We start from the raw sequence: 14,516 nt of genomic DNA, 5'->3' as shown, positions 1-14,516 counted from the left end.
ATCGAGCCTGTCTAGGATTCAACCGTTTGGCAGACTCGAGATAAGTCAAATTCTTGTGATCCGTCAAGACCACCACGCGATGCTTGGCTCCTTCAAGCCAATGACGCCACTCCTCGAATGCCCACTTCATGCCCAACAACTCTCGATTGCCAACATCATAATTGCGCTCAGCAGGCGAACTTTCTAGAAAAGAAAGCACATGGTTTCATCACCGAGCCATCAGAACTTCTTTGCGAAAAAACAGCCCCTGCTCCAATCTCAGAAGCATCAACCTCGACCTGAAACGGGAGCGAAACATCTGGCTGGCACAACACAGGGGCAGAAGAAAAACGACGCTTCAAGTCCTGAAAAGCTTCCACAGCCGCAGAAGACCAATTGACCACATCAGCACCCTTCTTGGTCAAATCAGTCAACGGTTTAGCAACACTAGAAAAATTAGCGATGAAGCGACGATAAAAATTAGCAAAGCCCAGGAACTTTTGGAGGCTCTTCACAGATGTCGGCTGAGTCGAATCATAAATGGCCTGGACTTTAACAGGGTCCATCTCGATAGTAGAAGGGGAAAAAATGAAACCCAAAAATGAAACCTTCTGAACTCTAAAGAGACACTTTGACCCCTTCACAAACAAAGAATTTGCACGAAGGACCTGGAACACCATTCTGACTTGCTTCACGTGAGACTCCCAATCATCCGAAAAGACCAAAATATCATCCAAATATACAATCAGGAATTTATCCAGGTACTCTCGGAAGATGTCATGCATAAAGGACTGAAATACTGATGGAGCATTGGAAAGCCCGAATGGCATAACCAGGTACTCAAAATGGCCCTCGGGCGTATTAAATGCTGTTTTCCATTCATCGCCCTGTTTAATACACACAAGATTATACGCCCCTCGAAGATCTATCTTGGTGAACCAACTAGCCCCTTTAATACGAGCAAACAAATCAGACAGCAGCGGCAAAGGATACTGAAATTTGACTGTAATTTTATTAAGAAGGCGGTAATCAATACAAGGTCTCAAAGAACCATCCTTCTTGGCCACAAAAAAGAACCCTGCTACTAACGGTGATAACGACGGATGAATATGACCTTTCTCCAAGGATTCCTTTATATAACTCCGCATAGCGGCGTGTTCTGGCACAGATAAATTGAACAGTCGGCCCTTAGGAAACTTACTACCAGGAATCAAATTAATAGCACAATCGCAATCCCTATGAGGAGGTAGGGCACTGGATTTGGGCTCATCAAATACATCCCGGTAATCCGACAAAAACTCCGGGACTTCAGAAGGAGTGGACGACGAAATTGACAAAATGGAACATCACCATGTACCCCCTGACAACCCCAGCTGGACACAGACATAGATTTCCAATCCAATACTGGATTATGGACCTGTAGCCATGGCAACCCCAAAACAACCACATCATGCAGATTATGCAACACCAAAAAGCGAATATCCTCCTGATGTGCAGGAGCCATACACATGGTCAATTGGGTCCAGTACTGAGGCTTATTCTTGGCCAAAGGCGTAGCATCAATTCCTCTCAATGGAATAGGATACTGCAAGGGCTCCAAGAAAAAACCACAGCGCCTAGCAAACTCCAAGTCCATCAAATTCAGGGCAGCGCCTGAATCCACAAATGCCATAACAGAATAGGATGACAAAGAGCAAATCAGAGTAACGGACAAAAGAAATTTCGACTGTACCGTACCAATGGTGGCAGACCTAGCGAACCGCTTAGTGCGCTTAGGACAATCGGAGATAGCATGAGTGGAATCACCACAGTAAAAACACAGCCCATTCCGACGTCTGTGTTCTTGCCGTTCAGCTCTGGTCAAAGTCCTATCACATTGCATAGGCTCAGGTCTATGCTCAGATAATACCGCCAAATGGTGCACAGCTTTACGCTCACGCAAGCGTCGATCGATCTGAATGGCCAAAGACATAGACTCATTCAGACCAGCAGGCATGGGAAATCCCACCATGACATCCTTAAGGGCTTCAGAGAGACCCTTTCTGAAAATTGCTGCCATAGCACACTCATTTCACTGAGTGAGTACAGACCACTTCCTAAACTTCTGACAATATATCTCTACCTTATCCTGACCCTGACACAAAGCCAGCAAGATTTTCTCTTCCTGATCCACTGAATTTGGTTCATCATAAAGCAATCCAAGCGCCAGAAAAAACGCATCAACATCACGCAATGCCAGATCTCCTGGCGCAAGGGAAAATGCCCAGTCTTGAGGGTCGCCACGTAACAAAGAAATAATGATTTTCACTTGTTGAACAGGGTCACCTGAGGAGCGAGGTTTCAAAGCAAGAAACAATTTACAATTATTTTTGAAATTCAGAAACTTAGATCTATCCCCAAAAAACAAATCAGGAATTGGAATCCTAGGCTCTAACATCGGATTCTGAACCACAAAATCTTGAATGTTTTGTACCCTTGTAGTAAGATTATCCATCCAAGAGGACAGACCTTGAATGTCCATATCTACACCTGTGTCCTGAACCACCCAGAGGTAAAGGGGAAAAGAGAGACAAAACACACTGCAAAGAAAAAAAAATGGTCTCAGAACTTCTCTTATCCCTCTATTGAGATGCATTAATACTTTGGACCACCTGTACTGTTATGACTTGGTGGTTAGGACAATAATGGACCTGGTGGTTAAGAGCACACGGAAAGACCTGATAGTTACAATAATACAGGACAAGCTCTGGGAAGTGGGAACTCTGCTGACCGCAATCCCTAATCCTATCACACACACTAGAAATAGCCGAGGATTGCTCCTAACGCTCCCTATGCAACTCGTCACAGCCTCAGAACTAGCTAGCCCTAAAGATAGAAAAATAAAGCCTACCTTGCCTCAGAGAAATTCCCCAAAGGAAAAGGCAGCCCCCCACATATAATGACTGTGAGTTAAGATGAAAATCACAAACACAGAGATGAAATAGATTTTAGCAAAGAGAGGCCCGACTTACTGAACAGACAGAGGATAGGAAAGGTAACTTTGCGGTCAGCACAAAAACTACAAAAAACCACGCAGAGTGCGCAAAAAGACCCTTCGCACCGACTCACGGTGCGGAGGCGCCACACTGCATCCCAGAGCTTCCAGCAAGCAAGACAAAAATCAAAATAGCAAGCTGGACAGAAAAATAGCAAACAAGTGAAAAACAAGCAGGAACTTAGCTTCTGCTGGAGAAGACAGGTCACCAGAACGATCCAGGAGCGAACTAGGCCAATACTAGAACATTGACAGGTGGCATGGAGCAATGATCTAAGTGGAGTTAAATAGAGCAGCCAGCTAACGAATTAACCTCGTCACCTGTGGAAGGAAACTCAGAAGCCGCAGCCCCACTCACAGCCACCAGAGGAAGCCCATGTACAGAACCAGCCGAAGTACCATTAATGACCACAGGAGGGAGCTTGACAACAGAATTCACAACAGCACAGGGTTCATGTGAAGCAGAAATCTCATATGAGCTCCGGGAGAGTGAGTTCCAACATCGCTGGAATGGTGCCGGCAAGGGAGGTGAATATACTGTAAGTGTTTTTATTTTTTACAGTGGCAAACATTCAGGATGGGAAGGGGTTGTCCTAGTAGTGGACAACCCCTTTATCAGAGATTCCTTAAGCTATGGGAAGTACCCCATTTTTTAGACAATGCACTCTTGCTCCAGAAGGGTTAAAGGAGATAGCGGGAAATACATGTTTGTAAAAATTTAGCCATCACTATCTGATGTGGCATACTCAGGTATCAGGTTACAGATTCCTCTGGTGTAACAATTCCTCATACCTCTTAGGTGGCTAATACCTTAGCTAGCTGGTAAAAGTACTCTTCACAAGAAGAAGTATGTTTCTATACAACCCTTTGCTGTGGTATATCAACATAAGATACTGAAACTCTTACCATGGTGTGAGCTTTTTCCATGCTTCCCTGTGGCCCTCATAGAGTCTTGGGTAGAAGCCTGTTTCACACATCCTGATATTTCCAGTACCGGAAGATGCTATACCAAAGATATCCATGTCTGTGTGTGTAATACTTGTGGCACACGTGTGGCAACCATGTTCTGCATCAGTACCACATGGAGCGGCGCCAGGGAAGCAGCGGTGCAGTTAGCGCAGTTCCTCGGTGCCGGGTGCTAAAGACCGCTAGCATCATTCTCCCCTGCTCTGCCGGCGATCAGAGCAAGCAGGGGAGAATGATGAGAGTTATATTCAAGTGATAATAGTGAGAGCAGGCAGCGGCTGATGGGACTATTACTCCCATCAGCCTATACCAGATGCCTCAAATAATAGTGAGAGCAGGAGCGGCTGATGGGAGTATTCATCAGCCGCCTGTGCTATAAATAAATACAGTGGATACGGAAAGTATTCAGACCTCTTTAATTTTTTTACTTTTTGTTTCATTGCAGCCATTTGGTAAATTCAAAAAAGTTAATTTTTTCTCATTAATGTACACTCTGCACCCCATCTTGACTGAAAAAAACAGAAATGTAGAAATTTTTGTAAATGTATTAAAACAGAAAAAAACGAAATATCACATGGTCATAAGTATTCAGACCCTTTGCTCAGACACTCATATTTAAGTCACATGCTGTCCATTTCCTTGTGATCCTCCTTGAGATGGTTCTACTCCTTCATTGGAGTCAATCTGTGTTTAATTAACTGATAGGACTTGATTTAGAAAGGAAAACACCTGTCTATATAAGACCTCACAGCTCACAGTGCATGTCAGACAAAATGAAAAGCATGAGGTCAAAGGAACTGGCCAAGGAGCTCAGAGACAGAATTATAGCAAGGAACAGATCTGGCCAAGGTTACAAAATAATTTCTGCAGTACTCAAGGTTCCTAAGAGCACAGTGGCCTCCATAATCCTTAAATGGAAGAAGTTTGGGACCACCAGATGTCTTCCTAGACCTGGCTGTCCAGCCAAACTGCGCAATCGTGGGAGAAGAGCCTTGGCGAGAGAGGTAAAGAAGAACCCCAAGATCACTGTGGCTGAGCTCCAGAGATGCAGTAGGGATATGGGAGAAAGTTCAACAAGGTCAATTATCACTGCAGCCCTCCACCATTCGGGTCTTTATGGCAGAGTGGCCCGATGGAAGCCTCTCTTCAGTGCAAGACATATAAAAGCTTGCATAGAGTTTGCTAAAAAAAACACATGAAGGACTCCCAGACTATGAAAAATAAGATTCACTGGTTTGATGAGGCGAAGATAGACCTTTTTGGTGATAATAGAAAGCAATATGTGTGGAGAAATCCAGGCACTGCTCATCACCTGCCTAATACCCAGGGACAAGACGACTGGTTGCCATTGAAGGAAACATGAATGCGGCCAAGTACAGAGATATCATGGATGAAAACCTCTTCCAGAGTGCTCTGGACCTCAGACTTGGCCGAAGGTTCACCTTCCAACAAGACAATGACCCTAAGCCCACAGCTAAAATAGCAAAGGAGTGGCTTCAGAACAACTCTGTGACCGTTCTTGACTGGCCCAGCCATAGCCTTGACCTAAACCCAATTGAGCATCTCTGGAGAGACCTGAAAATGGCTGTCCACCAACGTTCACCATCCAACCTGATGGAACTGGAGAGAATCTGCAAGGAAGAATGGCAGAGGATCCCCAAATCCAGGTGTGAAAAACTTGTTGCATTAATCCCAAGAAGGCTCATGGCTCAAAAGGGTGCTTCTACTCAATACTGTGCAAAGGGTATGAATACTTTTGACCATGTGATATTTCATTTTTTCTTTTTTAATAAATTTGCAGACATGTCTACATTTTTGTTTTTTCAGTAAAGATGGTGTTCAAAGTGTACGTTAATGAGAAAAAAAATGAACTTTTGAATTTACCAAATGGCTGCAATGAAACAAAGCGTGAAAAATGTAAAGGGGTCTGAATACTTTCCGTACCCACTGTAGATAAACCGGTGTGGGTTCCCCTTTTTTTTGCTAACCAGCCAGACAAAACTGACAGCTGAAGGCAGCAACCCTCAGCTGTCAGCGTTAGCAAGGCTGGTTATCAAGAATAAAGGAGTCCCCATGCTGTTTTTTAAAATTATTTAAACATAATTTTAAAAAACGGTGTTGGATCCCCCCATTTTTGACAACCAGCCAAGCTAAAGCTGACAGCTGGTGACTTGTAATCTCAGGTTGGTAAGGGGCCATGGATATTGATCCGTCCCAGTCTAAAAATAGCAGTCCGCAGCCCCCACAAAAGGAGCATCTATTCGATGCACCAATTCTGGCACTTTTTCCAACTCTTCACACTTGCCCTGTAGTGGTGGCAATTAGGGTTCATATTTGTGGGATTGATTTCAACTTTGTATTGTCTGATGTCGTCCGAACAGTATAATGCCCTCCCATAATCCTCCATATATAGTATAATAATACATCTCATAGTCCTCCATATTGTATAATACACCCCCATAGTTCTCCATATACTAAAATGCACCCCATAGTCCTCTTTACAATACTCTTCTTAGTCCTCCATCGAGTATAATGCAGCCGTCATAATTCTCCATATAATACATATAGTTTCATGCACACCCCATAGTCCTCCATGCACTATTATTGCCACCACAATGTCCTCACTGATTTAAAAAAATAAATACATACTTACCTCTCCCTATTCCTACACTGCTCCGGTCTCTGCAGTGCGTCTCCACAGCAGCTCTACTGCCCAGCACAGCATGGCGCGATTTGATAGAAATCATTTAATAAGTGTTAGGCACATCACTGCCACTGACAAATATGTCTCATCCTGCACAAGTATATGGTCTTAAACCTTAAGAAAATCAATGTGTGACACTTGGAATACAATAATAAAAAAGCAAAAAACATTTAGTTCTAAATATTCTATCAAGGCCTTTATCACATACTCTTTACTGTTTTTTGACAAATTATTTGAAAAATAAAATAAAAAACATTCAGTTATAGAGAATAAAACGCAACTAACAAAATAAAGTGTAGCTATGCTTTTATGTAGAACTACTCACCAATGCATTTGGGAGGTTGTGGCCATTTACCCTTTTTGCATGTAATTTCCTTTGGTCCTTGTATTTCATATCCATCAGTGCACTTGTACTGAAGAGCATCACCACTGTGGTAATGCTCTTGACTCAGAATAGATTTCCCATGTTCTATTTCTGGGGGTTTATCACATTTTATTTTTTCTTTAAGTTCTGTTAAAAGCAAATGAGAAAAACAAATTATATAGCGCTACATCTATCGAACCTTTATTTACGGTAACTCCTTCACACTAAGCCAATTTCAGTTTTTCATTTTTGTTTCTTTTCCTCCACTTCCTCTAAGAGCCATAACTTGCTATTTTTTCATCTACATAACCATATGAGGGCTTCACTATCTGTTAACCCCTTACTGACTGAGACAAATTTGACCTTAATACCCAATTTATTTGCTATGACTTGTGTTTATTTATGAACAATATGGAAATTCTCAAAAATTTTGAAAATTTAGCAATTTTCAAAATTTGAATTTTTGTGCCCTTAAACCAGAGAGTCATGTCACACAAAATAGTTAATGAAAAACATTTTCCACATGTCTGCTTTACATCAGTTCAGTTTTGGAAACATATTTTTTTTGGTAGGAAGTTTTAAGGGCTAAAAGTTGACCAGCGATTTCTCATCCAACAAAATCTACAAAACCATTTTTTAGGGACCACGTCACATTTGTAGTGACTTTGAGGGGCCTATATGAAAGAAAATACCCAAAAGTTACACCATTGTAAAATCTGCACCCCTCAAGGTGTTCAAAACCACTCTCAAGAAGTTTTTTTAACCCTTTAGTTGCTTAACGAGAACTGAAGCAATGTGGAAGTAAAACATTAACATTTAACTTTTTTTCACCAAAAAATTATTTTAGACCCAAACTGTTTTATTTTTACAAGGGTAACAAGAGAAAATGGACCACACAACTTGTTGTGCAATTTCTCTTGAATACGCCGATACCCCATATGTAGTAAAATTGTACTTTTTGGGTGCACGGCAGGGCTAGGAAGGGAGGAGCAAAGTTTGATTTTTTTAAAGCAAAATTAGCTGGAATCGAGAGCAGACATTATGTCACATTTGGAGAGCCTCTGATGTGCCTAAACAGTGGAAACTCATCACAAATTACCCCATTTTGGAAACCACATTCCTCAAGGATTTTATCCAGGGGCATACAGAGCATTTTAAATCCACAGGTATGACACAGAATTTTATAACATTAGGTTGTTATATTGAACATGTCGTCATTAGTGTTGAGCGCAAGTGCTCGCTACTCCAGTTTGCATCAGTTGCTAGGGTATGCGCCAAATATCACGGGTGCTCGAGTGACACGTTTTGCAGCTGTTATACACCCCAAGAAAACATGCGGGGATCACGATACTCCGTGCATACCTGAACACCCGATGCAAACTCGATTAGCTCAACACTAGCCGTCATATTGTCATAATTTTTTTTTCTTCTGAACAAAAACCCCCAAATCTAACTTCAACCCTAAGGCTATGTGCACACGGTGCGTTTTTTATGCATTTTATTTTTTTCCTTGCGGAATTAGCCTAAAAATGCTAGGGAATCCTTATGCCAGCAAAGTCAATGAGAATCCTGAAGTGCTGTGCACATGATCAGTATTTTTCATTTCAGGATTTGCTGTGAGTTCAAATCGGCAGCAGGCCAATTCTTTGTGCGCTTTTGCCTGCGTTTTTTACCCATTGAGTGCACAGGAAAAAAACGCATACAAAAACACTTGCAAAAACGTACCAAAAATGCAGCGGATTTTTCCACAGCGTTTTTGGTGCCAAGAGATGCAGAAAACTTGCAGAAATTATGTGCGCACATAATCTAACACAAGCCTAACCCTGGCGCAATCCTAACACAACCCTAAGCCCAATCCTAACACAACCCTAACCTCAACACTAACTCCATAGAATGGAAAAAATATAATTTTTAAATTTCTTTTAATCTAACTAAGGGGGCTACAAAGGGGGATTTGATTTAATCTTTTTTTATTTTGGTTACTGCGATAGAGTGGTGGGTTCGGATGACCCCATTTCTCTCTTCTCCTCTTTGCTAGATCATATCAGAGGAGAGAGAAATGAATTGTAAATCAGACTTTATTTGTTATCCCCGTTATTAGGTGAATAACGGCAATTCTGTCACACCGGGTGCTCTGGCATGTGACATGGAATCCTCAAACCATTCCAGCAAAATCTGAACTCTAATATGGCGCCTCCTCCCTTCTGAGATTTTCACTGTGCCTCAAAAGTAGTATTCCCCCACATATGGGCTATCGGTGTACTCAGGTGAAATTGCACAACAAACTTTAGGGTGCTATTTATTGTGGTACCTTTATGAAAATGCAAAATTTAGGGCCAAAACAACATTTTTTTATTTAATTTTTTTATTTTCACAGCTCAACATTATAAACATCTGTGAAGCACCTGGGGGTTCAAAGGTGCTCACCAGAAATCTAAATACATTTCTTGAGGGGTCTAGTTTCCAAAATGGGACATTTAGGCACATCAGGGGCTCTCCAAAAGGGACATGACATCTGCTAATGAATCCAGGAAATTTTACATTAAAAAAAGTGAAATGATGCTCCTTCCCTTCCGAGCCCTGCCGTAATTAATCATCTCCGTCACTGCTGCTTGAACAATTTACAGATGACCAAATTCACTTACCTACACAACTAGGTGGAGTAATCCAGTGTCCATTCTCACAATGGATTTGCTCAGAGCCAATTAACATAAAGTTATCATCACAATCATAAAATGCCTTGTCTCCAGTGCGATGTAAAGCGGGGTTACTGAGCAGAATACTGTGGGCAGGTCTTGGTGGCGGAGGACATTTATTCTTTATTCCTGTAATAAGAGAAATTTCCTTATTAATTATCAAGCTAATGTTTTGAAGATAATATGTTAAAGGGGTATTCTAAAGTTTCTAAATTACTTTGATTAGTTAGACATGAAAATGTGCAAGTTTGGTGTTAACTTGGTTATTCTATCTGTTGTCATTCTTGCACAATGACAGCTTTTATCTTTATAGTGTACAGCTGGTTTCCATCAAGCTTTACCACCAAAATCTGTCAGAGGTAGTGCAGTGCTACATTTCAGAAGAGTGGTTAACTCCTAGCACCCCAGTCAGCTCTATCCAGCCAATTGACTGCTATACAACAGTTACCTGCTCACCTCTCTCCCCCCTCCCTGTCAACGTCTGAAGAGATGCTGTTATAAATCTTGCAAAATCAACAGCCAAGCAGCTTTCACAGGTTGCACTCCCCATAGTCCTCCATATAGTATAATACACCCTCCATAGTCCTCCATATAGTATGCTGCACTCCCATAGTCATCCATATAGTATACAGCACTACTCACAGTACTCTATATAGTATAATTTACTCATAGTCCACCAAATAGTATAATGTACTACCCATAGTCCTTCATGCCGTATAATGCACTCCCCATAGTCCTCCATACAGTATAATGCACTCCCATAGTTCTTCAAACAGTATAATGCACGCCCCATAGTCCTCCATAAAGTATAATGCACTCCCTTAGTCCTCCAATCAGTATAATTCATTCCCCATAGTCCTCCATACAGTATACTGCACTCCCATAGTCCTTCATACAGTATACTGCACTCTGCATAGCCCTCCTTATAGTATACTGCACTCTCCATAGTACTCCATATAAAATAATGCACTCCCCATAGTCCTCTATATAGTATAATGCACTGCCAATAGTCCTTCATACAGTATGATGCACTTCCCATAGTCCTGCATACACTCCCCATGGTCCTCCATATAGTTTAATGCATTCCCCATAGTCCACTATATAGTATAATGCATCCCATAATCCTCCATGCAGTTTAAAGCACTCCCATAGTCCTTCATATAGTATACCGCACTCCTTATAGTCCTCCATTTAGTAAAATGTATTCCTCACTGTCCGACAACTAGTATAATGCACTCCCCATAGTCCTCCATAGAGAATAATGCACTCCCCATAGTCTTGCATACAGTATAATGCACTCCCCATATTTCTCCATACAGACTGCACTCCCCATAGTGCTCCATACAGTATAATGTACTCCCTATAGTCCTCCATACAGTATAATGCACTCCCTATAGTCCTCCATACAATATAATATACTCCCCATAGTCCTCCATACAGTATTATGCACCTTATAGTCCTCCATACTGTATAATGCACCCTATAGTCCTCCACACAGTATAATGCACTCCCCATAATCATTCATATAGTATAATGCACTCCCCATAGTCCTCTGTATAGTATAATGCACTCCCAATAGTCCTTCATACAGCATAGTGCACTCCTCATAGTCCTCCTTATACTATAATGCACTCCCCATAGTCCACCATACAGTATAACGCACGCCCCATAGACCTCCATACAGTATTCTGCACTCTTCATAATCCCCCATACAGTACATTGCACCCCATTGTCCACATAGTGTAATGCAGTCTCCATATAGTATAGGGCACTCCCCATAGTCCTCCATACAGTATTCTGGCCCCCACAATTAAATTTTCTCACTGATTTTAAAAATAAAAATACAATACTCACTTCTCCTACTTGTTCCCCCACTGCTCCAGTCTCTGCAGCAAGCGTTCTTTTGAAGCACCGCACATCTCAGCATAACTGGCGCCATATAGTGACATTATCATGCCCGATGCACTGACATGCCAGACGGCGAAAAAGAATAACGCTCCCTCTCTCATCATTGCTTTCAACCAGGATGCCAATACATTTGAACTTTCAATGATGGGTAGGGGCGCTCGATGATTGATCACTATTGAATAGAAGCACCCTTTTGAGCTAGTACAGCCATGATTCTTCTTGGGAATGATGCAACAAGTTTTTCACACCTGGATTTTGGGATACTCTGCCATTCTTCCTTGCAGATCCTCTCCAGTTCCGTCAGATTGGATGGTGAACATTGGTGGACAGCCATTTTCAGGTCTCTTCAGAGATGCTCAATAGGGTTCAAGTCAGGGCTCCGGCTGGGCCAGTCACGAATGGTCACAGAGTTGTTCTGAAACCACTCTTTTGTTATTTTAGCTATGTGCTTAGGCTCATTGTCTTGTTGGAAGGTGAACCTTAGGCCTAGTCTGAGGTTGAGAGCACTTTGGAGGAGGTTTTCATCCAGGATATCTTGGCCGCATTCATGTTTCCTTTAATGGCAACCATTCGTCCTGTCCCTGCAGCTGAAAAACACCTCCATAGTATGATGTTACCACCACCATGTTTCACTGTTGGGATTGTATTGGGCAGGTGATGAGCAGTGCCTGGTTTTCTCCACACTTATTGCTTAGAATTAACACCAAAAAGGTCTATCTTCATCTTATAAGACCAGAGAATCTTATTTCTCATAATCTGGGAGTCCTTCATGTGTTTTTTTTTTAGCAAACTCTATGTGGGCTTGTCATGAACCAGGAGTGTTTGGTTGCCCCAGTTCTTCATCAGGGATTTATTTATATCCCACTTCCCAGTTCTGGTTTGGAACTTGCAGCTCTCTGGCGCCCCCCTTACCCTCAGGTAAGTCAGGGAACTGCACCTAGGATAATTAGTTGCCTGGAAGGCTGCCTTGCTATGCACTTGCTATTGGGCACGCTGCAGTGAGGGCGATATAACTATTCCCGCTCAGCCGGGAAATATGTTTTAGAGCAAGGAAAACAAAACTAGTAAATATTATATATTTTATTTCAAAAAAGATTAGGCAGTGTTTACAAAAGTATATAAAAATATATTACAAAAATGAGACAAATACAATATGCACACAAAGATTACAAAATAAAAGGGATTAAAGATGAAAAGTACTTAGAGTTCTCTCAGACAATGATAAGCCATGTGGTGGTGTGGGGGAGGGGTGTCTTCCCCAAGGGACACTGGTACATCAGCACGGCCTCTGGTAGCTGACACCCAAGGCAGAAGACCACTCCTAAAATGAGGTTCCATATCTTATAACCTCTGATTCATGACCTTACTGAGTGGGCGGAGCTATGGGTGCACTCCCCTTTTTCAAAGAGACACAGAAGTTTATTAAAAACTCATAACCATCATACCTTGAAACCTCGTAGAGCGACGATAAAAGTATTACATGTCTTCTCACGAGGTTAGCTTACATTTAAGTCTAAACATGGGGTAGCTGTGTGACCCAGTTAAGTAGGAATCCATTTCATGGATTATGCTGAAGATGGAGTCTAGAAAACTAAAGGGTGGGTAGCTCTATCAAAGCAAATGCCAAAAATGTAAGTTTCACACCTTTATCAATAATCGGTGCCAGGATGTTTACGGTTTCAAGGACAAAGAAACGTGTTTCCAGCAGTCTGGATTTAACTGGTCACACTGGGGGTCTCAGGTTACACAGCTGCATAGCAGGAGAGAGGGAGCAGTGTATTCACACACACATTCCCGAGGGAGGGGGAAGAGAGTGAGGAGAATTACATTGGTAGACTGAGGGGGCTGTATCGGGGATGCAGCTTCAGTGTGTATACTTTACACAGATCTAATGGGGGGATAGAGAGAGACAGAATGATATGCAGGCTTGTGCCTGCAAAAGCGCTTTGGGCCTGTACCACGAAATGCATCGGAAAGTTCCAGAAGTGTAATTGGGAGAATCGGACATTCTTCATATTTCCTGACATGGCTTTCATATGTCTTGCACTGAGGAGAGACTTCCGTCGGTCCCTCTGCCATAAGCCCAATTGGTGGAGGGCTGCAGTGATAGTTGATTTTGTGGAAATTTCTCCCATCTCCCTACTGCATCTCTGGAGCTCAGCCACAGTGATCTTGGGGTTCTTCTTTACCTCTCTCACCAAGGCTCTTTTCCCACGATTTCTCAGTTTGGCTGGACTGCCAGGTCTAGGAAGACTTCTGGTGTTCCCAAACTTCTTCCATTTAAGAATTATGGAGGTCACTGTGCTCTTAAGAACCTTGAGTACTGCAGAAATTCTTTTGCAACCCTAGCCAGATCTGGGCCTTGCCACAAGTCTGTCTCTGAGCTACTTGGCCAGTTCATGATTCTCATTTTGTCTGACATGCACTGTGAGCTGTGAGGTCTTATATAGACAGGTGTGTGCCTTTCCAAATCAAGTCCTATCAGTTTAATTAAACACGGCTGGACTCCAATGAAGGAGTAGAACCATCTCAAGGATGATCACAAGGAAATGGACAGAATGTGACTTAAATATGAGTGTCTGAGCAAAGAGTCTGAATACTTATAACCATGTGATATTTCAGTTTTTGTTTCTTAATAAATATGCAAAAAATTCTACATTTCTGCTTTTTTTTCAGTCAAGATGGGGTGCAGAGTGTACATTAATGAGAAAACAAATTAACTTTTTAGAATTTACCAAATGGCTGCAATGAAACAAAGAGTGAAACATTTAAAATGGTTTGAATACTTTCCGTACCCACTGTATCAATTTTTTGGGCTGAATTAAGTCAGTTTGGGCTGTATGCAATATGTATATACAGTTAGGT

At 42.0% G+C, this 14,516-nt stretch overlaps 1 protein-coding gene across 2 annotated transcripts in view; it reads right to left on the bottom strand.

Annotated features, from left to right (window-relative positions):
* Positions 1-14,516, bottom strand: part of F13B (coagulation factor XIII B chain) — a 196,275-nt gene that overhangs the window by 29,639 nt on the left and 152,120 nt on the right. For both annotated transcript variants that reach the window (XM_069737309.1, XM_069737308.1), the window contains exons 6-7: positions 9,693-9,872; positions 7,009-7,194 (exon numbers count right to left, since the gene is read on the bottom strand). In XM_069737309.1, the coding sequence (XP_069593410.1) occupies positions 7,009-7,194; positions 9,693-9,872 (366 nt within the window). The remainder of the gene's footprint in view (positions 1-7,008; positions 7,195-9,692; positions 9,873-14,516) is intronic.

Source organism: Ranitomeya imitator, chromosome 8 (genome assembly GCF_032444005.1).
Source record: "Ranitomeya imitator isolate aRanImi1 chromosome 8, aRanImi1.pri, whole genome shotgun sequence".
NCBI lineage: Eukaryota > Metazoa > Chordata > Amphibia > Anura > Dendrobatidae > Ranitomeya > Ranitomeya imitator.
Note: the sequence above shows the minus strand (reverse complement) of the source record. Positions and strands in the feature narration are given on the sequence as shown.